The sequence below is a fragment of a genome, unplaced genomic scaffold (assembly GCF_019419815.1).
Source record: "Pyrus x bretschneideri cultivar Hongxiangsu unplaced genomic scaffold, Pyrus_bretschneideri_v1 Contig25, whole genome shotgun sequence".
Taxonomy (NCBI): Eukaryota; Viridiplantae; Streptophyta; class Magnoliopsida; order Rosales; family Rosaceae; genus Pyrus; species Pyrus x bretschneideri.
Window position 1 is genome coordinate 990,442 of NW_025999557.1, and position 25,713 is coordinate 1,016,154.

Sequence of the window (25,713 nt, forward strand, 5' to 3'; positions counted from 1 at the left end):
ACACTCATACTATTTTTTCGGAGATTAATGAGAGAATTTTCCAATACGGCCAATCTACCACCTTCAACTAAATAATATTTGCAATTTGTTATTTATTTCTTTTCTCCGACACAATTTGAATCCAGTCTTCAACACCAAACGAGACCTCATTTTCTCGTATCGTTTTCTCATCCACGTACGCAATAATGGATCAATGACTGAATTTATTAGGGTTGTATTCATAAACTTGCAAAATTGACCAAAGAGGGTTGGTGAAGATACAAATGCTAAGCAAAATGATACAAATGCTAAGCAAAATGATACAAATGCTAAGCAAAATGATACAAATGTCAAACGTCTGACAGAAAAGGTATTGATTGGTTAACAATGGTGGAAAAACAAGATGCCATTATTATCAATTTATCACCACCAAAGCAGAGACCCACACAAAATTTTCACCAACTACAAAATATACTTGAAAACAACACCTGACTCAATAACAAAAGACCTTCATAGACCTTCATCATCACGGAAGGATCTTGCGCCGGCGGCAGGGTGTTTCTCGCTTCACGTACATTTTCTCCGTTTCATTCAGTGGTCGGCTTGAACCATCTGCCTGGCTGACAAACTTCCAGCCGCCGCCACCTCCACGCTTTCCTCTTGGTCCTAGTTTTTCCACGGTGAAGTTCCACCCATTTGAAGTCCGGCGACGACTATGCTTGTGGCAGAAAACCTCTCCTTTTATCTGCACACAAATGAAACCATCACTTAAAGGGATAACAAAAGCATTGACAGATGATACAAATGGTATTATCAAAATACTGAATAGTCAAATCTATAGTGAAATAGTGCCTTGAATCACCCTATACATAGTCGTCATCGTCATTCTCTAATAACAAAGAAACCGTCTTTTACTTTTCAATGAAAGTATTTCCCTCTCTATATCATTGGAGCATGGAAGACAAACCTCTTTTACCCGACAAGTCAATACAATTCGAGTGCCCGAAAATTCCCATCTTATTGCCCTACCAATCCCCCCATGCTGACTTGATAATGGATATCCCACAAAATTTCAACTGCTAAGCTTTAAGAACCAGAAATTGGAACCATAAACAAATTCATGGTGAAAACAATCAAAACCTACATACACCACAATTGGATATGGCACTTAATTTCAGTCACCAAATTTATCAGCCCACATTTACTTATTAAGACTCGCCTAATCTGTCACCATGTCTTATAGAAACGCACTTAAGACTCGCCTAATAATAATGAGCAGATGTAACAGCAACACCAACTATAGCACTAATACTTTGTAGTACAGATGTATGCTTTTTTCCTTGATATTATAAATGTTTAGATTCCTTTCTTTTCTCATGGCAAAGTCAGGATTATGGAACTTACCTTCATTTTGTTGAAGTTCATTCTCTGGACAAACTCTTGATAGAGCATTTCATCTTCTTTCTTTGAGATTTCATAATGAACTTCATCCAAATCTCTGGTGGTCCCATCCCAACCCTCTGGCATAACCTTGAAATCAGGTTTGTAGGGAAGGGATGCCACATGGAATTCGCGGTCATGAGAATTAAAAAATCTGAAAAGAGGAAAGGAGTTATGCACTATGGGAAATACAATCTGGCTATTACATCAGCTAAGCACCACTGCACCTATAATTTTGCGATTAAAATTAACGCAGCAGGAAACCTATACCATCCGTATGAGGTATGCACGGAATGATTGATATCATTACAAATTATTGGAACTACAGAACCCTTTGTATATATTTGAAGTAATGCTCGTGAATTGGTGTCTTACTCTGGGCAGGTGTCAAGAAGAAGCTCAACAGAATCATCTAAAGGACGACCAAGTTTTTTCTCCTCTTCCTCCTCAAGCTCTTTGAGCCAAAGAATTGCATGCACTCTCTGCCTCATAATCCTATAATCCTTAGCCAGCCGCTCAACAGTATAAACCTCAGGGTTTTCCTTGTGCTTCTTATACATCTCAGCCTTCTCCGAGTCCTTGAGATAAGATCCTCTCGCACCTGGCTCACGCACTTGCTTCAGAAGCACACTTATCTCCCGCAATCTCTCTCCCCACCCATCCACAAACGTTTTACTTTTCTTGTTCTCTTCTTCCAGTTCCCTTATTCTATCCTCAATTTCTTGCAAACCAGATACCACTGAAGATTGAGATGGGTTGAGCCCACTTGTACGTCGGCCTACCACCTCCCCATCAAAATGCTCCCTGGTCAGTCCAGTCGACCATGCTGATGCAGTATCCCACCCCAAATTATCTGATGCATTATTGGTAAATGTTCCAGATGAAGGTTTATCCCACCCCAAATCATCTGATGCATTATTGCTAAATGTCCCAGACGGGGGTTTATCCCACTCATCTTTACCATCATTTTCACCGTCACCTCCAGAGCTGAAAGAAAAGAATCGGGAAGTGATAAACTGACAAGATACGATATCATTCTTCAATGGAAGCACACCATTGCTTCCCAAAGTCGGTTTGCTTTTCTCTCTCAGAAACTTTGTTGTGCTTGTGCTAATTGAAGTTGAGGAAAGACGGGATATAACGCGGTGCAGATTCTGCATTGCTGCAGTATTTTGCCCAGGAAGCAATCTACCAAGTCACACCACAGGTACTGAATATCCTAAACTCACCAAAAAGAGAAAAGAAATTTCTTAAGCATCCACATGTCACCTGAAGTAACCCCATAAATTAATACAGCTCAGTGCATAACAGCATATGCTGTAACACTACACAGTAACACAAACACAGAGATCAAATATGGACACTTTACGAATCCATAACCCAAAGTACTGATCTTATGGCAGAAAAAGAATTCCAGAAAGAAAGAGCAACCGAAATGTTGTCTTAAAAGTTTCTACTGTAAGTTAAAAGAAAGTTCCCATCTTTGCTTAAAGAAAATTGAAATACATTTATCCGAAGGACATTCGCTGTTCGGTTTACAACCAATGAATCCAAATTCCCAGAGATCAAACAAAGCATTATAACCTAGCACTGAAAAGACAAGGTACATTCATATACAAGAACAAATTGGGAACTTTACTATCTTAAAGTTCATAACTCCTAAACCAAAACAGCAACCAAATTAGTTGATGCAGATTGGGAAAAAAAAAAAAAAAACACCAAATCCCCAACTTTAATTTAAAATTTTATATCCATAATTTCTGTTTATATGAGCCACAGCCAATAATTCCATTTCGAATTCCAACCAACAGCAGAAACACACAAACATATAAATTAAATTGCAGTTCGTGTGAAATGAGAAATTCGATAAATTCAAAAGATTTATATGTATTAACACTTTCTCAGCAGCCAAACAGAAGAAATCGAAATACAAAATACAAAATACAAAATACAAAATATGTACGCGCGCGTGTTCAAAAATGTCAGAAGAGCGAAAGGAAATACCTTGAAGTTGCAGGATTCAATTCATTGGCAAAACCCTAAATCTAAACCAAATCATTTCGTGGTTCACTGCATTGATCGGAAGCGAGACGCACAGTGTTGAAGATGCTCTGGAAATATGTAAACCCCAAAACCCTCGGATGCTATGTGCTCACAAAATCCAGCTTTTTCATTGTCCTGGGCCTTGAACAGTATAGCTTGATGGGCCCAGCCCATATCTAACTTAGGGATGAAGTTGCAACTTTCAATGTGCCCGTAAGCATAGAGTCATTTCATATTCTCGTTCTCTATCTGTTAAGGAAGGAATCACAGAATTGATTAAGTAAATATTGTAAATTGTTAATTAGTTATTTACTTACTTGTTTTGTATTTTGACTGCCTTGTTTATAGGCTTTAGTATAGGATCCAAATTAGTGTGCGACTCTATATAATGTTGTAACCCTAGTTCTTTCAATAACAAGAAGAAATTCAATTATCATATTTCTTTAGATGGTACCAGAGAGTTGATCTAGGAAACACAGCAAAACACAAAAAGCCACCCAAGCCGACGTAGCCATGGGTGACAAACCAGAAACACAAATAACTTCTTCAGGCATAGCCTCACATCTAAGGTGGGAAAACCCAAACCACCCACTCTATCTCCACCATTCGGACCAGCCTGGTGCAGTCCTCGTACCGCAGCCATTGGTGGAAGATAATTATGGTACATGGGTTCAATCCATGACAATGGCCTTAACGGTCAAGAACAAACTTGGACTTGTTGATGGCACAATCAAGAAACCAAGTGAGGACAAACACGAAGAGTTGCAACAATGGAATCGATGCAACAATTTAGTCAAGACATGGTTATTGGGATCGATGTCAAAGGAAATTTCAGGAAGTGTTATCCATTGTAAGGATGCTCGTCAAATGTGGCTTGACTTGCAAGAAAGATTTTCTCATGTGAATATCGTGCAACTTTTCCATTTAGAGAATGAAATCCACGATTGTGTGCAAGGAACCATGACCGTGAGTTCTTATTTCACCAAACTGAAAAGTCTTTGGGATGAACGGGATGTCCTATGCTCAATCCCAGCTTGTAGTTGTGAAACAAAGAAGGAGATTGCTTGTTACGTGGAGACTCAGAAAACCATGAAATTCCTTATGGGTTTGAATGACTCATATGCCACTGTTCGCAGCAATACCCTTCTACTCGAGCCACTGCCCACAGTGAACAAAGCTTATTCCTTGGTTCTTCGTCATGAACGTCAACTAGAAGTCTCTAATGGGAAAGGCACTGCCCAACCAGAGGCAGCAGTGTTTGCCGTGAAGACTACAAATCGGGAAGCCGAGTCTGAGGATCATGGGACTCGATGCGGGAAGTGCAACAAAACAAACCACACCACCAAAAATTGTCGGGCGCATCTCAAGTGCACATTTTGTGGATGGAAGGGTCACACCTTTGATTTTTGTCGTAAACGAAAGGCGGCTGCTGAGGTTGAACAAGGTCGTCCTTCCAAAGGCAACCAAGTCATGACAAATGACAAAAGAGACGTGATGCCAAACTTTCCTTTTTCCCAAGAGGATTGTAAGCAGATTCTACAATTGTTAAACAAGAGCAAATCCTCCTCATTCGTCAACCAAGTGGGTAATTCTTCAAACTCTGAAGAACTTTCAGGTAAAGCCTTCTCCTTTGTACGTAATGGACAAAGAACCGTTTGGATTTTGGATAGTGGAGCCACAGACCACATAGTATGTAGCCCTACCTTCTTTACATCCTTGAAACCTGTTGAAAACCGTACTGTTGAGTTACCCAACGGATCCCTTGCTACGGTCACCCATGTCGGACGAGTTGTTTTCTCTCCCCATCTTGTTCTTGATAATGTTTTATGTGTACCATTCTTTAAGCTAAATTTGATATCCATTAGCAAATTAGCCTATGATTCCCTGTACATTACCATTTTTCTAAAACAATTTTGTGTCATACAAGACCTACGCTCGGGGAAGATGACTGGGATGGGATTTGAACGGGAGGGACTCTATTATCTCGACCCACCAAAGAAAGGAACATGCAACACCGTTACCACCCTACCATCCACATTTTGGCACCAACGTCTTGGGCATCCATCGCACAAAGTATCCATGTTATTTCCCTTTTTGCACAATCAAACTTGTGATTCAAATAAATGTTTTATTTGCCCATTGGCCAAACAAACAAGATCATCTTTTTCATTAAGTTCTATCTCTACTCAGTCATGTTTTGAATTAATTCATGTTGATATTTGGGGTGGTTATCAAGTTGCGTCTATTTCCGGTGCCAAATACTTTCTCACCATTGTAGACGATTATACTCGGTGCACATGGGTTTATTTGATGAAACACAAGTCTGACACCCAAAATCTCCTTGTTCAGTTCATTCACATGGTAGAAAATCAATTCAACACTAAGGTCAAAATGGTTCGAAGTGACAATGGTCCTGAGTTCAAACTAAACACATTTTACACTCTCAAAGGCATCATTCACCAAACTAGTTGCGTCAACACACCACAACAAAATGGTGTCGTTGAACGCAAGCATCGCCACTTGCTCAATGTTGCTCGATCCCTTCTATTTCAAGCCAACCTTCCTAAACGTTTTTGGGGTGATGCCATCCTTACTTTGGCCTACCTCATCAATCGCACTCCTACTCCTCTCCTTCAAGGGCAAACACCATATCAAAAATTGTTTCACAAAGAACCAACTTACACACACCTACATGTTTTTGGCTGTTTGTGTTTTGCGTCCACCCATGCACAAAAACCTTCAAAATTTGACCCTCGTGCACGTCGTTGTATTTTTCTTGGTTATCCTTATGTGCAAAAGGGTTATAAGTTGTTTGATCTCACACTTCAAAAGGTTTTTGTGTCACGGGATGTCACATTCTTTGAGGACCATTTTCCCTACCACACCTCCAATATTTCCGCTGTACCTAGTTCCTTGCCCAACCTCCCTTTTCCACCGTCACCGTGTGATATGGATGTTCCACCTCCATCTTTGTCTTATGACACGTCTCCTACCCTACCCCATTCACTTGATATGATCACTGCACCGCCCACCGACCTTGCTCCCATGCATCATCATAATTCCAACCTTGCTCCCATGCATTCTCCTACTTCCACCGATACCCCACTTTCCACCGACTCACCCTCCACTACACCGACACCGTCTTCTCACCCTCTGGACAACAACCCCACGTCCCCAATACCACCTCTTAACCCCAACCCCATTTGCCCCGTGGCTGCTATCCCACCTGCACCACGACGCGGCACACGCCCTACCAAAACCTCCATATTTTTGCAGGACTTTCACGTCGAGACATCTCTTCCGTCCAAGACCTGCTCCTTCATCTTCCACGAATGTGGTCACGTCAACAGGTACCTCTCACCCTCTCTCTCACTTCTTATCTTACCACCGTCTCTCTTCACCCCACAGAACTTTTGTTGCTAACATCACAGCCATCCAAGAACCTACCACATTTTTGCAGGCTGTCCAAAATCCCAATTGGCGTGCTGCCATGAAGCACGAAATTGAGGCTCTTCAGGCCAACAACACTTGGTCTCTCGTCCCTCTACCCCAACACAAACGCCCCATCGGTTGCAAATGGGTCTATAAGGTGAAACTGAAACCTGATGGGACTATCGAGCGTTATAAAGCACGCTTGGTTGCGAAAGGTTACAGTCAGATCGAAGGTGTGGATTACAGAGAAACCTTTGCTCCTGTTGCCAAATTGACCACTGTTCGTGTCCTACTTAGTGTGGCTGCTGTTCGTGGATGGCACTTACATCAACTCGACGTTAATAACGCCTTTTTACATGGTGACCTCGACGAAGAAGTTTACATGTGCTTACCTCCTGGTTTCGGCCGAAAGGGGGAGACTCGAGTATGCAAGTTAAATAAATCCTTATATGGCCTAAAACAAGCCTCGAGGCAATGGTTCCTTAAACTTTCCATTGCTCTCAAGGCTGCTGGTTTTCACCAGTCATGGTCTGACTATTCACTATTCGTCCGAAATCGTCAAGGTAACTTCATTGCTTTGCTAGTTTATGTTGATGATGTAATACTGGCCGGAAATAATTTGCAAGAAATTGAGGATACAAAACAGTTTCTCTCGCAACAATTTAAATTGAAAGACTTGGGCAAACTCAAATATTTCTTGGGGATAGAGGTTGCGCGGTCCAAGCATGGCATAACCTTGTGCCAAAGAAAATATGCATTGGATATATTAGATGATGCGGGATTCTTAGGTGCCAAACCTTCAAGATTTCCTGTAGAGCAAAACATTTCTCTCACACATACAGAAGGAAAGCTATTAGTTGATGCATCACCATACAGAAGGCTTGTAGGAAGATTAATCTACTTGACTATAACAAGGCCGGACCTAGCATATGCTGTCCACATGCTAAGTCAATTCATGGAAAAGCCTAGACAACCACACCTTGAAGCAGCACACAAAGTTCTCAAGTACATCAAAAATGCACCTGGACAAGGTATTTTTCTACCCTCTACAGGATCATTGCAATTAAGGGCATTTTGTGATGCTGACTGGGCTAGATGCAAGGATACGAGGAGATCAATAACGGGTTATTGCATTCAGCTTGGTCAAGCACCGATTTCTTGGAAAACAAAGAAACAAACTACTGTATCTCGCTCCAGTGCAGAGGCAGAATACCGTTCCATGGCCACTACATGCTGTGAGATTACATGGTTGAAAAACATTTTAAAAGATTTGAAGGTGAATCATCCACAACCAGTCACTTTATTTTGTGACAATCAAGCAGCCATGTACATTGCTTCGAATCTGGTATTTCATGAACGGACGAAACACATAGAAATTGATTGTCATTTGGTAAGAGAGAAGATTCAAGGAGGAATGGTTCGTACAGTCTACATACGGACATCTGATCAACCAGCTGACATTTTTACCAAGCCATTGAGTTCAACACAATTTGAAACACTACTCAGCAAGTTGGGTGTCATTAACATACACTCCAACTTGAGGGGGAGTGTTAAGGAAGGAATCACAGAATTGATTAAGTAAATATTGTAAATTGTTAATTAGTTATTTACTTACTTGTTTTGTATTTTGACTGCCTTGTTTATAGGCTTTAGTATAGGATCCAAATTAGTGTGCGACTCTATATAATGTTGTAACCCTAGTTCTTTCAATAACAAGAAGAAATTCAGTTATCATATTTCTTTAGACTATCTGCACTCTTTGATTCATTCTAAAAAGAGAGTATGGCAATCACTTTCAGTAACTTAAAGAAAGTGGTTTTATATGAATTACATCGTAATCAATTGTAATTTCTTATCAAGTAAATTGTTATGTGTCTTGTGCACAACTCGATAATCTGACTCGAAACCGACGCATACAAAAAAATAGTTGGAATTGTCCATAATCAAGTTCATGTCATGTAAGAGAGGGTTGAAGATTACTTGTGGATAATAGTAATCAATGTCCAAAACTAAAACAAAGCTTTGTACATGTTCACTTCTTTCACGAGAGAGGATAACTTGTGGTTCATAACAATCAACAACCAAAATCAAAACAAAATTATGACTCGTAAAAAAATTAACGTAAATTTTTACTTTACTATCTTGAAGTATCTTAGTTTTCAAACTTTCATACATCAAGTTTTTTTCATCCTAATCTCACACATAAGGTAAGAATTATTGGGCGCTTTCATACTTCTATTAGGTGGGTGTCATGTATCATTGTGGATCACGTATCTGTAGATAGTAAAGTTTTAAAAACCGGAACTACTCCACTTTTTCTAGGAAAATTTGCCCTTGTCTTTCCTATTTGATATTTGTTCAATTTCTTATGAATCATTGGCACGTAGCGTGACTCTCGTAATCGGAAAACTAACGAAACAATAGACATAAAATATGCAGAATCGACGAGACTAGAAAACATCTCTCTAGATCTAGATTCAAGAGTTAGGTAGACTTCACTATAAATCAACCAAATCTAATCCCAAAAACCCATAATTTTCCTTGGTGTAAAAGATGCTATTGTTATTTAATAATTAATTAAATTAAATGAAAATTTCTGTATTATTCAGGTGGGATGGTAATTGGACTGTGAAAAACCGTAGAAGTCAAATAAAGGGGCAAAAGGGTAGACCCCTGTCGTCCACTATATCCACCACCCCAAAAGCACAAAAGTACTTTTACTAAACACACACACATCCCCCAACTGACCGCTCCACCACCATTTCAGCTCACCTCAGCTCAGGTTCCGGGTATCCAAATCGACCCGTTTTCCAACCCCATCGACCGGCAAGCCATGCCCGCTTGCTAAGCCTCACGATCCCGAACCCGGAAGGCCTTTCAATTTCTCACCAAAACTATGTTCAATGGCTTCAATGTCTTCAGGTACTTTTCTGTTTCTTTTTTGCTGGAATATCTGTAATTATCTGCTGTTTGATGGCCGAGAAAGTCTGGGAAATACTGGGAAAACGATGCAACTTTATTGATGTTAGTTAAAGTTTTTAGTTTATTTTTGGATTAAAAAGTGGGGAATTTTAAGATTTGCTACATTCTGTCAGTGGTATCTCCAGATTTATCAATTTATGAGTTATTTCAATCTTCAGCTGTTCGTGGATTTTCAGTTTTCTAGCTTCATAAATTTCCGTTTGATTATTTCTCATCGGGTTCTTTTTTGCAAAGAAAGAAAATTTAGGTAAATTGTTTGTGTGCTTTGATTTCTGAAGAGTGAAAGAATTCACCTTGAATGCTCACAGTAGATACACCGATATTCGGCCTAGTTGCGAGTGCAAGCTTGCATCTATTTAGGGTTGTGATTGTGTGTTATATATCAGGTGGATTATGTGCTATACTTGTGTATATTGTAAGCATATTATTTATCTAAAAGAGCGTATATTTGGAGCACATTTATGTCCTTTTATCTGCACTCGAGAGGAGTTAATGAGTTTCCCTTCCGGGTTTTTGTTGGTGCTTGAAGGTGGCATAGGTATTGCTGCATGGATGTGAGCTATTTTTGGGCCTGTCACAAACTAAAGTACCACTTACTAACGTAAATCTCAATGGTACCCGAGGGCTTTGGGAGATATGGGTTGTTCAAAGGCTGTTATTCATCATAAAGGTAAGTTTGTATTTATTCTAAATAGCTTGTTTTGGGATTCTTTGGTAGGAGCAAGACAGATATAAAGATGGTTACGATATTGCTTAATATGCGGTGAAATATTAAGGTCTCGTCCCTTAGTGTAGGGTTTGTATGACCACAAGATAGGTATCTGTAAGCTATCGATGAAATTGATTATGTTGGTAGCCTTATTTTTATTGGAAGTAAATATAAACTTGAAATATATACTTTGTATAGTTAATTTTTGGTCAAGCAATGTCATTGCTACTTATTCTGAAGACAGGCTTATATATCACTGCAGGTTCTTTGTGCTGCCAGTTATTATTATTCTTTATCTGGTTATCCAGTTTCCAAGATGTCATGGCAGTGCAGACAGTATTTGACCGAAGTCATGCTTCTTCCGTGGCAGAGCTAGGCCTAGCTAATCCACCTACTACTGAGTTCTTTGATCCCATTGAAATATCACCGGCTGTTATTCCTAATTACCCAAATCCTGCGGATGAACCTTCGCAACCATTGTACCCGAATTTTCCGACAAGATATGAGCCTGTTTTAACTGGGAAGTGTCCTGTGAATTTTTCTACTATATCAAGTTTAATGGATAAGACGGCTACTGATTGCTTTCAACCTTTGGCGGCAATAGTAGGAAATGTAATATGTTGCCCGCAGTTTAGTAGTTTGATCCGCATCTTCCAGGGTCTCTATAGCTTCAACTCTGATAAGTTGGTTTTGCAAAATTCAGTTGCGAATGATTGTTTTAAGGATATCATTAGTATCTTAGCCAGTAGAGGTGCAAACAGTTCAATACCTACACTTTGCTCCATAAATTCATTGAATCTTACGGGTGGGTCCTGTCCAGTGAAGGACATTAATACCTTTGAGAAAACAGTAAATACAAGTACATTACTGGAGGCCTGCACAACTGTTGACCCTCTCAAAGAGTGCTGCAGACCAATTTGCCAGCATGCAATCATGGATGCTGCACTGAGGATCTCAGGAAAACAATTGATGATGAATGAGAACAAAAATTTAGCGGGTGGGCTTAATTATACTGATACTCTAAGTGATTGTAAAGATGTGGTTTTTTCATATCTTTCAAGGAAACTCTCGTTAGATGCTGCCAATACTGCATTTCGGATATTATCTGCCTGCAAAGTTAACAAAGGTATCTGCCTACAAAGTTTTAAAGTATGCATATGACTAATTTATTTAGACTTTAGAAACTGTGGTTTGAGCATCTAATCTATTGTTAAGTTATTTGTCTTGCCTGAAGAACAAAAAAAAAAGCAATGAATGCAGTAAGAAGGTTCCTCCATTTATGAAATATGAAAAACAATTTGTTTTCGATAAGAAAAAGTAAACTTGAAAGATCAGTATTTTTTTACTTTCATTTCATTTCGTGAATCATACTGTTCATCTCATGTGTAACCTTTCCTGGCCCATGAAGGATTCGCATCTCTAGTATTACCATTTTTATTTGGTTCTTTATAGGAGGAAGTGTTTAAGTTAATTTTATTTTCACTATCTTTTAGGGTAACTTAATCATTGGTTCTTCTTCACTAATAGTTATTTATCCTATTTAATTAATATGTATATCTGCAGTAATTAGTATTCACTCATGAAATTCTAGAAGTTGGTTGTCTTTAATAATCAACAGTGCAAAACAGTTTCAGAACCTTGTGTTGGGTAACATAAGGACAAGTGAAGCTGAATTAGGAGGCATATTGATTCACTAATTACCAAATTCAGTCATGAAATGAGTGAAGCATCCAAATTATGTTTGCCCACTTTTGCGCTGGCTTTGTGAACGGGAAAATGATAAACCTTTTCATTTGTTTACCCACATTTGCTCTGTAGATTTTAAGTTTTAGATTTTGCTTGCTTAACTTTTTAGTGAACGATATGCTTTTTACTTTGGTTTTAGTTGCTTGATGGTTACATCTTTATGTGCTGTGTATGTTTGGACTTGTTATGTACCATACCATCTTTTCTCATGAATATGATTTTCACTTGTGCAGTCTGCCCTCTGGAATTTAAGCAGCCTTCAGAAGTACTCAAAGCATGTCGCAATGTTGCTGCCCCGAGTCCTTCCTGCTGTAGCTCATTAAACACTTACATGTTGGGAATACAAAAGCAAATGTTAATTACAAATAGACAAGCCATAATCTGTGCTTCAGTGTTTGGGTCCATGTTGAGAAAAGGCGGGGTGTTGGAAAATGTTTATGAGCTTTGTGATATTGACTTGAAAGACTTTAGTGTTCAAGGTGCTTGTCCTGCCACACCATTCGTTTAATTTTCTTCCTCTTTTCTTTCATTATATCTGATATTTTACCTTTTTATCCCTGGATCCCTGTGGGCACTGCAGCTGAATACATGCAACAAGGTATGACATTTTCAATCGTTGTCCTGTTTCTTTATTGATTGATTATTTTCATTCTGAAAGTTCGATATCCAATTTTATGCTTTAGCAGTGGGAATATTCTTTGTACAGTGTTGTGGGTGCTTTATAAGAATGTTAGTTGCAATGCTAATAGTGTAACTGAAGTTGATGTCAAATTAGAGCAGATGCAGGGTTTTTTTTTTTCCTTGGAAACTAAATGGAGGGCTTTTTAGTCATGGTATCCAAAATGTACATTTCCTAGGTGTTGTAGAGTGTGATGTCGAATTCATGTTCCCTCGTATGTACTTGGTGGAGATCAAGTAATTCCCTAAGCATTATTCTCGTAAGATTGATAATTTTCATTTTTGCTCAAATGCAGGGTGTTTACTTCGAAACTTGCCTGCAGATGGGATATTTGACAATTCAACAGGTTTCAGCTTTACATGTGATTTGAGTGACAACATTGCAGCACCATGGCCTTCATCTTCCTCAGTTTCTTCGCTGACCTTTTGTGCACCTGGTAACTGATCGATCAAAGAATAACTTTTGTTGTCCTTTTCCCTCATAATATCTACTACTTTGTTTTGCATGTTTTCCTTTTTTATTGAAGTCCATGATCTCATGGATACTACTTTGTTTGCAGAGATGTCATTGCCTGCACTACCAACATCGGAGACTTTTAAAAATCCTGGTATGTATCTCTGCATTATCCAATTTCTGTGCATATGTGAAGTTGCTTCGTTTCTTTTGTTTTAATGTGCTAAACAAAGTCATAAAGCGAAATGGACAAACATAATGACATTGGGAGATAAAATAAAAAATTGGAAACTGCCGTGTTTAGTGAAGTTGGTACAATGAGCTAATCATTAAATCAGGGTGTTATTCCATTGAAAAAAATGTTAGCCAAACCACGGAAAATCGATTCAATTTTCGTAAGAAACCATTTGTGCTGTGAAAAATGTATTCAGCGGTAGGTGTTTAACATACTAGCATTCAAATTTCACACGAGAGCTTAACGTCTACCAGTTGGCAATTCTGGAATTTGCATTTCTTCTTTGCCCTTTCTTTAGTAGTGTCTTCTGACGCAGGGGAAATGTCTAACACCGTAAAACAATGTGTTGGTGATGCAGGCAGTCGTGGTGGTGAGCTGGAATTTATGGTACCCGTTTTTTCATTTTTGGTTTTGGGTACTCTGTTGTACTGAGGAGATGGCTGAGGGTTGGGGTGGTTTGAATTTAGGGACATTTGGAGATTTTATGTGTGGATTTTGCTGTATATTTGAGTAGTAGTTTCCATGTATAGCAGTTTTTTCTCTGTTCCTGGCAATTATGATACACTGATCCGATTGGGTTCGAAAACAGCCGATTTTTAGTGCTTTCGGGCTCTGACTCCGGCCATCATCCCTCACTGCTTGTTGGGCATTTACAGTTGTAAATTGTTTGGAAAAGGGTTAATTTCACTGCTTGTTGGGCATTTACAGTTGTAAATTGTTTGCAAAAGGGAAAATTAACCGTCGTATCCTTATAGACCGGTGCCATTTATCAGGCAGCCGTCGCCTCAACCTGCTCTGCCGGGGTTAGAAAAAAAATGGCCGGCGAGTTCAGGGACCTTTTTGTTTGCACAATTAAACATAAATCAACAAACACGAGAGGAGAATGGATGTGACACGATTCTACGTCAGATGCTAATCGAGAGGTTGTTTGGGTCAACAAGTTTACCGAATTTGGAGTTGTTCTTACACTGAGTCACCAATTACCGTTTGGTACGTGGACGGGACGGAACAGAGTGGGACAAGGCGTTCCGTCCCACGTTTGGTGCGCCTAAAACCGGTGGAACGAGCTGTTCCACGGGACGAGTTTTGGGTGAATTTTCGTTCCACCTCACCCCCTGGAACGACTCGTTCCACATCTGTGGAACACAAAATTATAACCTCTCCGTCTCCTTCTTCTTCCTCCTTGTTTCCATCCGAGGGCATCTTTGCTCCCGTTCCGTTCCGTTCCGTCCTGTCCCGTTCCGTTCCGTCCTGTCCCGTCCCGTCCCGTCCCGTCTGCATACCAAACGATACCTTATAGTGCAACCACAGTGTGGCGATACCTAAAAGCTTAGGAACCGAGGTTTCGTTGAGTCATCCAAGCACATCGAAAAACATTCTATTATTTTAGTGATAGGGTGTTGGGTTTCTACCCTTGGGTCTAGGGGTCGAAACTACTCCCCCCCCCCCACCCTCCCCCTTTCCCAATTATTGTGATAGTTTCGAATTCTCCTCTTCCTCTTAGTAATAATAATAAGATTAAATTATTTTTTTTCAAAAAAAAAAAGAAAGAAAAGAAAAGAGTTAAGCACTGCAAAAAAACGTAGTGTCATTTAAGTGGTTCACCCCTTAAATATGAGCCATGTCCACTGTAGTGGTCTCATATATATATATATATATATATATATTTCATGTGGATTACAATAGCTCTCTAAACAAGATAGTGTAATTTTACTCTTAAAATTTTGATTGCTTATAAAAGGTACTCGGCACCTTTTATAGGCCTTCAATGAGCTTTTAAAAGTCTTGGGCTCTTAATTCTATCACCACCCCACCATTAAATTGGCCAAACATGTAGCCACGACCTATAAGCTACTTCTCCCACTGCCCATTCAACACGTGGCATATGAGTGACATTTACACAAGCCTATTTACATGGTTTCCTAGATTGACACCATCGAGCACAACACTCGTCCAAGAGTGGTTGAAAGTGGAGCACTATGCCTGACAACGTTTACATCCCTTCAAAGACTTTTGTTCTTGTCAATCGCCAACGCGTGGCCCAAAGTTGACGTCTGGGTAGTCCTCTCCTTAGAGCCTGTGCCAAAAAGTTGTCAGGCTTACCGACTGTCTTGAGTGGTCAAAAAGTACTATAACTTATGCATCCGTTTTTTCTTGTCCGTAGACTATCTAGTACTATGAGAGATCGTCTTTTTCATTCTTATAATTCTCTGTCATTTGAATTCCCTGGGCTGGCTTGCAGGCATAATGTCTTGATTTTCTCATCCTTTAGTAGGCTCTCTATTCAAGCCCATATACTAGGCCCAAAGACAACTATATATTATTTTAATGGGTCTAAAAGGACCCCATGTTAACAAAAGTAGAATCCCAATACTATTTGGAGATCAAATACTTATGGAGGAGAATTCTTTATCCTCCTATTCTCATCCCCTTCTATTTCCTCTTCACACACATTGCTTTTTGTCTTATTGTCTCTATAAAAAAATCAATATAAGATGTTGACGTGGATTAACCGTGACCGTTCAAATAGGAGGGCATGGAAGGGTAAAGAGATTAGGAGGATAGAGAATCCTCCTCCAATACTTATAGGCTTTATGTTACTTGTAAGACAAGAAAGTCAGCATGATTAGTATACATAAAAGCACGAGATCAGGAGAGAAAGACAAGCGAATATACCTTAGCTTCTCTCATCTTTGTATCCCTCATATTTTGCCCAATCTTGTTTGGATTTCTTTGGTTTCAAAAACACAAAATTTTGTTTCGGATTATTAATATACAAACATGTGATCCTTTGTTCTTCGAACTTGTTAGGAAACATCTTAATACCAACAGCAATTCCCAGCATCTGAAATTTTGAGTGGAAACAACCGACTAATAGCCCATTTGGTAAGTGGTTTTAGACGATTGAAAGCGCTTTTACATAAAATGTTTTTGGAATCAAAGTCTTAGTAAAAATGCAAGTTAATTATAGAAAAGCACTTGAAGTGGCTCCAGCGAGAAGCACATAACAAGTACTTTTGGAACCCAAAAATATTTTTTCTAAAAACACTTTCCATCACATCCTAGCCCGAGATGTGGTGGGGGCCCGGGCCTAGTTATTCGCATTTTCATATCATTACCACTTCCGCATAGCGCACATGGTTACGTCACCCTCACGTGACGACCAGCATGCCTCGATTGAGGTCGGGGTGTGTCATTTTCAGTCATTTAAAAGCACATGCCAAACGAGCCATAAGCTCGCATTGTGGATGTGTTATGTGTTGTAAAAATATCTTTAAAACTGTCAATGTTTTGTAATGAGTTTGTGGAGATTTTGCCTTTCACATACAGACGTTCACGAGTGGCCTTGTCAAGCTGCAGAGGGGTGCCAATGCCACGAGCAATTTCCATTAAATGACGTGGGTGCCAGTACTCTTGGCTTCAGGCATATATTTTAACCCAAACCTGGGCATGCGATTGTGGGAGCACATTACTAGGTTTAAAATCTGGTTGCCATTGAGATTAGACGAAAAATTCCTTGTGCTAACGTACAAGTGCCTCCACCCCAAACGCGTCTCATGTCGTCTTCAGTAGAAAAATGAATGTACCATTCAAAAATATATTATATCATTTTTTTCCAATTTTCTAAATTTAATTTAATATATATATACACATACACACATAATTGTTATAGTATATAATATTATATATAAAATATAATTGTGTGTGTGTATATATAAAAATATATATATATATATATATAATTATAGTATTTTTAGGGTATAAAATTATTAAATTAATATTTTACTTATCATGTATCGGGTTACCCATGTGTATACCCGGACCAACCCATTAATTTAATAGGTGCTTATCGGGTTACCCGATAACTTGTTAATTTTATGTCATGTCGTGTCAAGTTAACGAGTTGTGTCAGAAATTACCAGATCTACTCACAATGACAGCCATATAATGTGGTTCAAATTCGTTTTTGGCGAGAATCAAACCTAAGACCTCTCACTTACAAGTGGAAAGGAATACTATTAGACCATAGTACTAAGTGAGGCCCCTTAAATTTTATTTTATTTTGTCACTCAGCTATTTTTGTCAAAAGAGAAATATCATAAATTTGAATAGATACGTTTACATCATAATCCAAAGTATTAAACAACACTAACTCAAAACAATCCCATGTATATAAACCACCCAATCGTGAGACAAAAGAAGCCACCATATGCGCTGCCTTGTTACATACATAGGGAGAAAAAAATAAACTTTACTGACCTCAATTGCTCTTGCACACACTGAATATCAAAGAGAAAGCTTTCAATAACAACGTTAGGTTAAGTAATCTCATTGATCATATCCACTAAACATTTATAATCCATTTCCACCTGAACCACATCAAAACCTCTCCACACAAGCTAACAAAGCCGCCCGTACCACTACCGCCTCCGCCATTAGACTAGACTCGCAAGAGAAATTCCCCAGGCCACCTGCCCCCTTGAAAATACCTGCAAAGTCCCGTGCCACCCATCCATACCAGCTATTAGTTCAAGAAAAATAAAAACCATCCATTTGTTTTCTTCCTTTTTTTTTTTTTTTTTTTCCCTTTGTAATCTATTTTTTTTATCCAATGATATATTTATAGTAAAGTGTGGAAAATAAATTGGTTACAAACTTGTCATTCTTGAGATTTGAATTTAAGATTTGTTATTTACAAGAAAAAAAGAATATCACTAGACTACAGTATTAAGTCGCTACTTAAATCTAATTTCTTAACTTAATGATTTAGCTCTAAGTTAATTGGTTTTGACAAAATATATGGGTTTTTATTAATTTTTTGGGGCACATAGTGTCCGTGTGGCGACAGTTAAGCAAAAGTCGGTCCACTTGTGCCACATTTGTAGTTTAACAGATTTGTTAACAGACTTAGACGGTGAGGGGCAAAGTGGAACACAAACAAGTTTTAAGGGGTTAGTCCTTCCACAGTGGTTTAAAATGAGTTCGATGTCATACGACGTTGGTGTAAGTTTGATAAGGGTGAGTGTTATACAGTAAAACCTATGAGCTCAATGTTACTAATTAATTTGAGAAATGATATTATGGAAGGAACTTATTTTATGTCCTTATAAAGAAATTCTTAATAATATGAATTACTTAGCCCGTCATAGTCCCTAAACTAATACCTAAGTATACTATAGCCTTTCATCTTAGATATTAAATTCTAGGGGAGGGGATGCTATTGACCTTCTCCTTATACTTTTTCAACTCTTCATCTCATCTTGCAATGTTTTACGAAGACTGAAATTGTCTACTTTTTTATTTTTCTATTATCTGTATCATGCCTCGGTATTTATTCTAGTCCCTCACTTTTCAACGAATGGATGTATGGATTTAAGAACAGCCTTACCTTCAACGGAAACATTAACAAGTTACAGGCCAAAGTTCATTGTCTATAACTCATTTATCTCGTTTCGATTTCGTACGAGAGAACGCGGAGCGCTATCCCGGCCGCCGATACAGTTGCAAACAACCAGTTCTTACCATTACTAGATATACATGGGAGCAGTGGCGAAACCACGTGAAGGCGAGGAGTGGCGGCCGCCACTCCCCTCGCCGGAAATGAAGCCCAGGAGCGAGTACCCGCCCCTCCTCTTGCCGGAAATGAAGCCCTGTTTTTTGCTGCAGCTGCACAAACGCTGCGCACGCAGTGGCAAGCCACAGAGACGCAAGTAGGTGTGGTCCCACCTCTGGTCATCGGAACTCTACTCTAAGAGTGATAAGCCACCCCTCAGGACTGGACGTCATTCCTCTGAACCTGCACTAAAACAGTGAAATTTTCACACGTCTCTCGCGAGGAAGAAGAACTGTAGCATATTTCAGTTTATTGGCTTTGAGAGGAACGGTGCCGTTACGTGTATTGGCATTAAGAGAAGCTGTGCCGTTATGTTTATTGGCTTTAATGGAACGGTGCCGTTACGGGTATAGGCTTTTGACTTAGTTATATCTACAACCCGCATGAAACTGGTTCGGCCCAAGTTTTGGGCTCTTTTTCTTTTTTCTTTTTATTTCATTTAATATTTTATTTATAATGAAGGCATTTTGGTACTGTGATTATCCCTTGATTTCATTTTTTTAGTTGTTTTAATTTTGTCAAGTTGCTACTTAGTACTACGGTCTAATAGTATTTCTCTTCACTTATAAATGATAGGTCTTAGGTTCAATTCACGCCAAAGGAGAATTTGAATCATACTATTGCTAACTCATTGTAAGACTTATCTCACTCCTCCACCCCTTAATGATAATATCGTTTGTTCAAAAAAAAAAAAAAATTTCAAGTTGGTTATTTTGTCTTTTGTTAGACATCTCTAATCTACTCTATGAATTTAATGATAGTATATAGTTCAGTTAAGAACCATAATTTTGAGAATGTTAATCAAATGAATATATTAATTAGTACTCACATCGTCGATATACATGCCACTAAAAAGTATACATGTTAACTTTTTATCAGAATACCACACTTAACAAAAATGATATTCTTTTCATCTATTTGTATTATCTCTTTAATAGAGATGAAACTCATATGTATTGGCGGACTCTACCTCTATTAAAGAGTTTTCGTTAAACACCAACACACTACCCCCATCAACTTGCATGACCAACACCACACCACAAGTAACACGACCACCATCACTCATAAACGGATCACCTGCTAGGACACATCGAAAATTGGCTAATTGCATTCATATTCATATTTGGATGAGGATTTTCTAAGTTTCAAAGGAATGATGCCAAATTATTAGGGAAAGTACCACAAAATATGAACGACATTGTAACTTGTTTATATTGACAAATTATGAACAACATTAATATTATTTACTATCTAAAATGATGTGGGTGTCAATATTTTTTTGGACCTTTTACGCTTTGAAATTTCGCCCCTCCCCCCGAAAATTCATGGCTTCGCCACTGCATGGGAGGTAGGCGAAGCTAGCTTGCTTCTCTTCTCCTTTTATGTGCAAAAAGACTTCAATGTCATGAAATTATCACTAACGATGGAACCGTGATTAGTATTATCTTGCGCATTTAAAACATGTAATGAAAATTTGGGGACCTTTTCAAATCGGAAGCCCTGTGCGGTGACACCTTTTATAAACCATTAAGGTTGGCTATGAACGTAGGCTAAGTAATTTTTAGGGCCAACAGGTTGACAACAGTTGGTCTTGTATGTGAATCTGACCTCATATTTGAATGGGATGATTATTTCAGGCCTTCTTGGTTTTAGGGGTTGTGGATAGGATTATTTGTGGCAGCATACTTTTGCTAACTATATTATGCAAGAATTGGACCCATCGATCGAAAGATTCATCATCAGCTGCAGTTTGAAGTATGACAGCCGAATGGTGAAGTTCTTGTATATAGAAGCTGGCAACTAGTTGAACAACAGCTCAGTTTGTATTCTTTCTACTTTTGACAGTCCTTTTTTTGGAGTAACTAGTTAATTAATCATGTATAATTTGAAAGCAAATTTGGAACACTTGAGATTTATTTGAGAAATATGGTTTCTTGTTTCTGCAAATCCATGTATTATTACGATATTAATTGGACATAAGCATCAACTAGATTTTCCCAAGTGGTCTATGTTTGTATTTCTTTCGGTAACATCAATTGAGACCAAAACTGGTGCTTCCTGCTCTGGATTTTTAAGTAAATCTGATTGAGTCCATTTCTTGAGCACTGTAATCATCAAAAGCGTGCTTGCTTGGCAGGAGAGACCACAGATTATACCAATCCACAAGCCCTGTACCAAAATAAAAACACGAAAACCGAATTAATTGAACTATTTAACAAAATAAGTCAAGTTAAATTCTGCTTGCTGATAGATAAATCAAGAACTACAATGTTGTCTCACCTTGGCATAAAGTTTGAACTTAAATCCAAGTAGACCAGCAATTGTCATACCAACGAAATAAAACGTTGCCAAGTTTACATACACAACTAAGTGTTGCCACCCACATCCTCTAGCCACACCTGAAAACCAGATAACCAAATTAACGGACTCCAAGAAAAAACGCAGGAAAAATGTGAAGATTCAAATCAAATAGAACTATCCCTACTAAAAAAAGTGGGGAATTTCAACCTGAAAAGACACCTTGAACAGAATCAACTATTATTGAAATTGCAAGCAATGGCGTCATTGATGCAAAGTCCTCTTTCAGTACTGCGTAATTCGCGTTGCTGTCAATGAAGAAGCCAGCCCAAATGTTGTGACCACACACAAGAGCCAGAATAATTGCAAAAGAAAGAAGCACAGAGAGCTTAAGATTGACAACCATTGCATTCTTAGCTCTGTCCGGATTGCCTGCTCCTAATTCATTTGAAACTCTTGTGCTGCCACAATGTGGACGCTTTGTTTCAATCCATGCAATAGAAAGAGGATATCGAAAAATTTATAATAAAGGAATAGAAGAAAGTACTAACCTGGCAGCGGCACTGAGGCCATATGTAACCATGTAACCAATTTCTTGCGTATTCACACTGAATTATATTGAACGAAGGCATGCAGCTTGAGTAAGCCAGAAATAACCGGTACATTTGAGGAGAGAAATCTAAGAAGAAATATATGAAGCTTACCACATTGCAAGCAGTGAAGTGTTTTTTGCTGGGTTTGGCATCAATCCTCCCATGAACACCAGAATCTCAAAAGCCCATTCCTCCAAACTAGAAACGATGAAAGAAGCAAATACAAATTTGGGCTTTAAACTTTAAACATAAAAGATAAACTTTTGCGTGTCATTGGCTTTCATGTTGTTAGGCTATGAATCTGATACAATGTTAATCATATAGGATTTTCTCTAAATGCGTGTCTCAGTATATTGGCATGAGAAAATTACTTGACATAACAGTAGTGAAAATTTCCAGAGGATTGTACACTTACCATTCCATTGTTGCTGAGGGAAGGGCCAGTTTCAAGCCTGTGAGGACATAATCGAAAGATTCGAATGAAAATCCTTCCCATGTGCTCTCAAAGCTCTTTGTACAAGTAACAGTGAAAGCCAGCATGAGAACAGATATCCATAGAGAAACTGAAGCTGCTAGTGGAGCTCCCTTAAAACCAAGAGTTGTCCAATGCACAAAACCATATGTGATGCCAATATGAATAACAATGACAATCACTGAGAAGACCATTGGCATTACATATATAGATTGTGTCTGAAGAAATCTCAACATGTTTTGCAGGAAAGCATAAGCGAATAATCCGGGGATCAAAAATTTCAAAAAAAGTGCAGCAGATTTTGAAATTTGAGGATCTTGGTGAAGTAAAATTAGTATAGGCTCTGTATAGAGCCAGATTATAGATATCAAGAAACAGAAGAGGGTTGATATGATGCAAGAAGCTTGTAGATAAATTCCCAACATTCTATACAATTTTGCACCAAAGCCTTGCCCGCAAAGTGTTTCAAGAGCTCCACTCAGCCCAACCTAAGATAAAAAATGAAAAAGAAGAAGACGAGAATCTTATTAGATTAATGTCATGAAATTATCTTGTCACAACAGTGTGACAATAGAACGTTTTATGTTCGTTACTAAACCACATGATGATATATACTGTTTGATTGTCTGACTGTCTGACAATAGAACATTTTATATCCATTTTAAAAGCACACGTTATATATACACTATCCGTTATTAAATCACAACATGTTACATACTCTCCATAATAGAACAGCTTAATGACCGAGAAATTACCACGAACGCAAAACCAGTAACATTGGCCCATGAATTGGCTAGGGTTGCGCCGGCTAACTGAAGCTCACCAAGGTGGCCAGCAAACATGACCGAGACCAATGGGATCAAGGAAAAGAACACATTGGTGAGGATTGTTGGCAATGAAAAGAAAATCTGTTTTTTAGCCTCCTCAACGTCTACCAGTTTGTTCCACCACCTTCCCTTTGATCCTTCTTCTCCATTCCCACCTGCCTAGCTATAATACGGGCGCATTAGTAATATCTTCAAGTTGAAGATCTTACACAAGTTTTGATCTTTTAATTTCCAGAATAATAATTGCACTCTGAAGTTACACTCAAGGACATAACCAGAATTTCTGAAGAGAGTGTAATGTACTTTATTTATTTTTCTATAAACTATTATTAATTTTTGGGAGTCAATTTTTTACAAACAAATACATAAATAAATAACAATACGGCAACGCAATAACAAATAAATTGATATATTTGCACTTGAAAGTTGAAACATGTAACTAATAGGATTGGAACTAGTAAAGTATGGTTTTTGAGTAAAGAGGTTGAAATTGTGATATTATAAATAGTTTTGCAATTGAGTTATTGTTGTAAATTGTTAAATAGAGCTAAGTTTATATGCTGTAAAATTTTGTTTTGTAGTTAAGTTAGGCTGGCTATAGTCTAGGGGAGTTGGACCTCCACTTTTGGTTACACTTAGTTGACAATAATGTTATTTACATGCACATAAACTAATACATTCTAATAAACATACGTAAAATCAAATTGTTGTAGAAAATGTGTATGCAAATACGTCAATTTTTGAGTCTACATTACTCTCTCGTAGTTTGCACTACAATGAATTCTCGAGAAACGAAGTAATAAGAAAGAAAGGTTGAATGTCTCACCTTCAGCAATCATCTTTTCCGCAACCTAGAAGATCAATGATAGATATCTACTATAAAGTTAAAACTAGTAAATTAAACGGCTGAGTTGTGAGGAGGAGGAGGTCAATGACACAACGACAAAGTCTGAGAAATTTATATGGCAAATGAGGCATATATATAGTCTGAATATTGTCGTAGAAATTAAGTAGACTAACGATAGACTTCTGTTTTCTTTTCTGATCTGTTGAATGCAATCATAATCCTTGATTTTAAGAACTTCAATTATAGACTTTTTTCCTGGTATATTTTCTTTTTTCGGTCCAACCTTTTTGGTATATTCTTCAGTCGTAGACTTTTGGATCCCTCTCTTTACATATGAAATTGGTACAGTACTTATCCTTAATGTTTGGCAAAATTCCTAACTCAAAAAGTCGATGGGGCTGGGGAACAGATTCGAACCTAACCCTAATGTAAACATCCCCATCCCTTTACATACAACTAAAATCTAAAGACTGTAATTGGCAGAAAAAAAAAAAACAAAATCATACGTATGAAGATCTTTGTAAGGGTCGCTCTACATTGTATTTTAACAGTCAAACTGTTTATTTTTTAGATATTTTTTTTAAAGATCATTTCTACAAAACATCTCTCAAATCCAACTACTTGACCATTAGATTATAGGGAGTTTTTAAGAAAAATGGCTCATATGTGCATAATTTTTCTTAAACAAAAGCATCTTAATAACTTTATTTAATAAATAGGATAAAAAATAATACACGCCAACTCAGATTTGTTTTAAAGGTTGTTTAAAGTGTGGCCGTAGGATGGAGGTGGCAAAAGCTCGTCTTGTATGTGAATCTAGCCACATGTATGAATGAGGTGATTATTTCAGGCATTCTTGGTTTCAAGACCAAGCTTCATGCCAAAGGGAGACTGAGGCATTTGTAGATAAGTTGATTTGATTCGTTGTACTGAGTTACCCAATCGATCTAATATGGTTTTAGGGCCCGTGGATTGTATTAATCTGTGGAATCTCCTGCCAAATGCGCATACTTTTGCTAATTGTACCATGCAAGAATTGGACTCCTCGATCAGATATTACGTGATAGAAAATTCATGAGGGCTCCTATGCAATGTGAAATTCATGACCTGCAGTTTCAAGTACAACTACTGCATGGTGAATTTCTTGTATTCTTTCTACTTTTTACAATCTTTTGTTTGGAGTAACTAGTTAATTAATCATTTCCAAATGGAACACATGCCTTATGATACGTAAGTTTATTATTATGAATTTACAATAATGACGATTATGGAAAATCCTGATTAAAAAGTCTCTTTTTATTTTTTCTTTCCTTACCTGCTATACATTTGACAATAAAGCTGTCAAACGGGCCGGCTCATGCCAC

General features: G+C 38.2%; 3 protein-coding genes across 3 annotated transcripts; 1 reads left to right on the forward strand and 2 right to left on the reverse strand.

Annotated features, from left to right (window-relative positions):
* Positions 1-252: 252 nt before the first annotated feature.
* On the reverse strand, positions 253-3,577 carry LOC103932926 (protein GAMETE CELL DEFECTIVE 1, mitochondrial). Its single transcript, XM_048587007.1, has 4 exons — positions 3,424-3,577; positions 1,795-2,638; positions 1,384-1,573; positions 253-724 (listed from the first exon to the last, which is right to left on the reverse strand). The coding sequence occupies exons 2-4, from the start codon at positions 2,577-2,579 to the stop codon at positions 506-508; spliced, it is 1,194 nt and encodes a 397-aa protein (XP_048442964.1). The 5' UTR covers positions 2,580-2,638; positions 3,424-3,577; the 3' UTR covers positions 253-505.
* Positions 3,578-9,659: 6,082 nt separating this feature from the next.
* Positions 9,660-14,399, forward strand: LOC103932905 (uncharacterized GPI-anchored protein At1g61900-like). The gene is made up of 8 exons (XM_048586956.1): positions 9,660-9,816; positions 10,406-10,546; positions 10,848-11,711; positions 12,565-12,810; positions 12,912-12,929; positions 13,306-13,446; positions 13,570-13,617; positions 14,057-14,399. The coding sequence occupies exons 2-8, from the start codon at positions 10,513-10,515 to the stop codon at positions 14,128-14,130; spliced, it is 1,425 nt and encodes a 474-aa protein (XP_048442913.1). The 5' UTR covers positions 9,660-9,816; positions 10,406-10,512; the 3' UTR covers positions 14,131-14,399.
* A 6,815-nt stretch (positions 14,400-21,214) lies between these two features.
* LOC103933455 (protein DETOXIFICATION 19) lies at positions 21,215-24,512 on the reverse strand. Its single transcript, XM_048587055.1, has 8 exons — positions 24,329-24,512; positions 23,431-23,661; positions 22,619-23,163; positions 22,315-22,401; positions 22,162-22,218; positions 21,821-22,071; positions 21,593-21,711; positions 21,215-21,481 (listed from the first exon to the last, which is right to left on the reverse strand). The coding sequence occupies exons 2-8, from the start codon at positions 23,515-23,517 to the stop codon at positions 21,296-21,298; spliced, it is 1,332 nt and encodes a 443-aa protein (XP_048443012.1). The 5' UTR covers positions 23,518-23,661; positions 24,329-24,512; the 3' UTR covers positions 21,215-21,295.
* Positions 24,513-25,713: the final 1,201 nt, after the last annotated feature.